Below are 3582 nucleotides of genomic sequence, written 5' to 3'. Positions count from 1 at the left end.
AACCATTCCATCACACTATGGCATGCATTCCAACCATTCCATCACACTATGGCATGCATTCCAACCATTCCATCACACTGTGGCATGCATTCCAACCATTCCATCACACTGTGGCATGCATTCCAACCATTCCATCACACTATGGCATGCATTCCAACCATTCCATCACACTATGGCATGCATTCCAACCATTCCATCACACTGTGGCATGCATTCCAACCATTCCATCACACTGTGGCATGCATTCCAACCATTCCATCACACTGTGGCATGCATTCCAAGAGGTAAATGTCAATGTCTCCAATGGAACTTTAATATTTACCCCAACAGTGCCTTATCAAGCAGAATTAGGCCTACACACAAATCAGTAAAAGGCATATGTCTGTAACCTACATACATGTTTAAGTACTCAAATAAAAGTCAAGAGAATTCAATCAACAGATCTTAAAACCTCAATAGAAAATGGTGTTTTGAGTACCCATATAAGGGCATGTAAAAAAAATATCCTAACAGAGTCATCCAGACCATGAGAACCAAAATATGATATCCTCCCACAAGTGGGGATGATTTGAAATACTTGGTTGTTTACATGTACTTTCCATTACCAATTAAGTTGGTCATGCTATAAGAAATAACGAGCATATGTTTATAATAAAATTACAATAAGAAATCCATTTGTATTATTTTGTTAGGAAGTGTAAGAACAGTCGTTGGCAGTGAAAGCCTCCTTTGCCGTAACTACGTCAAAGGGGCACGCGCGTGTCATTTCAGCACCGTCTCGAGCGGAGAGCGCCCTTCCTTCTCCAGTGTGCCTCGATATCATCTCTGGAAAAACTGGGCCTAATGTTTCCGTTGTACAGTAGAGAAATGACACTATTTATCCGCTCTGCGAAAAATGTAACTAGTAGCCTACTAGGCTAGTCATAAGTCTGTGGTTTCCAAACAACATTTCAAAAGAAGAACATATTACTAAAACACATTGAAATAGGCGCTGCGCTTCTCGAATTCTCAGATCACGCTCACCCACTTAGGCTATAACACATTCATGGCAGAATGCCTTTGACAGTTTGTATTCTGTCAACATACGAATACTTTTCGGGGACAAGAGTACTCGCTGCGTGGCATTTTTCATAGACTATCTTGTCATAGCACATAGTGTAAATTAGAAGCCTATACCTTTTGCTGTGCTTCTACAGCGGAAAGGACAGGGAGCAGGTCGCGGCCACTGAAGCGATATCCCATCCTCTTCCTGCATCTTTGACTGTACATGTCGTTGTAAAAATAAAATGCCACCGCTCCCCCGGTTGCGAGACACATCCCAACAGCTAGGCATCTCTGTGTCCTACCTCCGGTAGTCGTCTGAGCGCCGAGGAGCTCGTTTCTCGGAGCGGACCAGACATTTAACCTGTTTACGATTGAAGCCAGTCTGCGAAAAGCGGCCATTGTTGTTGCTATGATGAGAGTATTGAAGGATAAACGTATTCTCCCTCCTCGCGAGATGTGGATCATATTCTCGCTCTGATTCACTGGAGTTTGGGATGCTGCGGCTCTGATCGAAGTTCGGCTTTGAACCAGCCGCCAAAACAGATGGATATGATGCTTCAATGGGTTTGGGACAGAATAAGGTGCTTATTTCTGAACCTTGGTGAATTATATACATAGTTGCGTTACTATTCTAATTAGAAGCCAATATTTTTTACATTCAGGAGAATCAGGACGCATGCTAATTTTGACAAGCCCTATTCACACGAATGGCAAGAGACTGCAAATAAAACATAATGTAGACTAGTAAGTAATACGTCGTTTCTCTGTTGGCTATTATATGGTCCCGAGTGTTGGGGCAAAGTTTTAAGAAAAGTTGTATTCATAAAAAAATGTGTATTTATTGCAAATCGTGATCATGTTGTTTCATTATGATGTTACACAATAACTTCTTACAGCTGGATCAAGTACGTTTCGAAGTAAGACAGATATTAAGAGTACAAAGATTGCTGCATGCGACTTACTCCATTGGCTATACACTAATGCTTTATATATCAACGTTAAGCCGATGGGTTCTTCAAGTTCCCTTTGATGCCTGCAACCACCTGGTCATGCAAAGGCCTGTGTGGTTTTCTCCCCACTCCCATTATATATATATCAAACAACACTGCATTTACTCTGCACGGAGCTCCACAATGTGCAGTGGGAAGATATTTCAATGTGACCCTGGGAACAATTAATCTAATGCCAATGTCATCAGGAAATGTGGCACGTAATTGACGTCTTCATTGTGGCGCATCGATCCGCGCGCGCATATTGATTGATCGCTTCTGCGCCGCGCGCATCGATTTTGTTTCAAGGTATTTTTTGGGGAAATCATAAATACTAATGAGCCCTGGGAACCCAACAGGGAGAGAAAGGTCCCCGGAGAGAGATGTTGATGAATCACCTATGTGTGGAAATGGTCACTAGGTCATTTGCAACCAGTCGATTCCCAGGCCCAGGCAGATGCATTGCACGCGCTGCTGCCCTGTACCCTATCAGTTAGACTCAGGTCACTGGCTGCCTCCCCGGTACCCTATTCTCCCAGGCCAGAATCAATTCAATGCAATACATGTTAGGGCATAGGCCTATACACTGGAGACTATCTGTACATGTAGGCTCGCTAATATGGGCAAAGTGGCTTGAACTATTTGATGCGCTGGTAGGCTACCATATTGTCCCATGCTCCAAATCAATCGAATACAATAGTCTACATGGGGATAGTGTTATTCATCGTATACACAACAGGCTATTTGCAAACGTTTATAATATTGGAAAAGTGGCTTGAACTATTGTGTTGTATTTCTGGGGGAACTCTCGGTGACGGTGTCAGGTAACCGCGGCCTATCTGGGTATTTTGAAGCTCTAGGTTCAAACAGGTTTCTACCTCCAAGTTCCCCCTGACTGTTGTTGGTCCCCTTACAAGATCTCTCAACTTTGATCGCTCTGGTCTTTGATTCCTATGCTCTTTAAGACCACAATTAAGAAGAGCGTGTTCAAAGAGGCCAGGAGATCAGTGGAAGATTGACTGTCAAGTGATGCAGTTTGCACAGATGTGCGGCGGGTTCTGTTTCTAAACACGCCGCGGAACAGCCGCTGGATTACATAAAACAAGCGCGGCAATAAATCAACATCTGTGCGCGAAAATGACGCACAAGAAGGGGACGTTTTTCTCTCACCCCCAGCAGCAAATGACTGCACCTGAGTCACTCGAGCCGTAGGGTTATAAAGCGTTTAGGATGATAGTAATTATCTACTGTATGAACACGTGCGCGCACGCACCCATACACACACAATAGAAACACAAACACACACCCCCTTAACACACACTGCTGCAGATTATTTATTTGTGGAGAACATAACACTCCTGACAGTCAGTGCAATTGTCAACTCAAAGCACCGCCTCGCATCCCCTAGTCTTGTTCTGTTCTCCCCTCCCTCCCATCCATTGCCTCTCCACCTGCCATACGTCTTTGACACACACGCCCCCCCCCCCACCACACACTCACACACACTCACACACACCTCTTCACTGGCTGCACTCGCCTAGTGCACCAA

General features: G+C 44.2%; 1 protein-coding gene across 5 annotated transcripts in view; it reads right to left on the bottom strand.

The window, feature by feature from the left end:
• Positions 1 to 1457, bottom strand: part of LOC110534793 (calcium uptake protein 3, mitochondrial-like) — a 50632-nt gene extending 49175 nt beyond the window's left edge. For all 5 annotated transcript variants that reach the window (XM_036933871.1, XM_036933872.1, XM_036933873.1 and 2 more), the window contains exon 1: positions 1177 to 1457. In XM_036933871.1, the coding sequence (XP_036789766.1) occupies positions 1177 to 1443 (267 nt within the window). In that variant the 5' untranslated portion in view covers positions 1444 to 1457. The remainder of the gene's footprint in view (positions 1 to 1176) is intronic.
• Positions 1458 to 3582: the final 2125 nt, after the last annotated feature.

This window comes from Oncorhynchus mykiss, chromosome 10 (genome assembly GCF_013265735.2).
Source record: "Oncorhynchus mykiss isolate Arlee chromosome 10, USDA_OmykA_1.1, whole genome shotgun sequence".
Classification (NCBI taxonomy): Eukaryota; Metazoa; Chordata; class Actinopteri; order Salmoniformes; family Salmonidae; genus Oncorhynchus; species Oncorhynchus mykiss.
The sequence above is the reverse complement of the archived record's forward strand: the minus strand, read 5'-3'. Positions and strand labels throughout refer to the sequence as shown.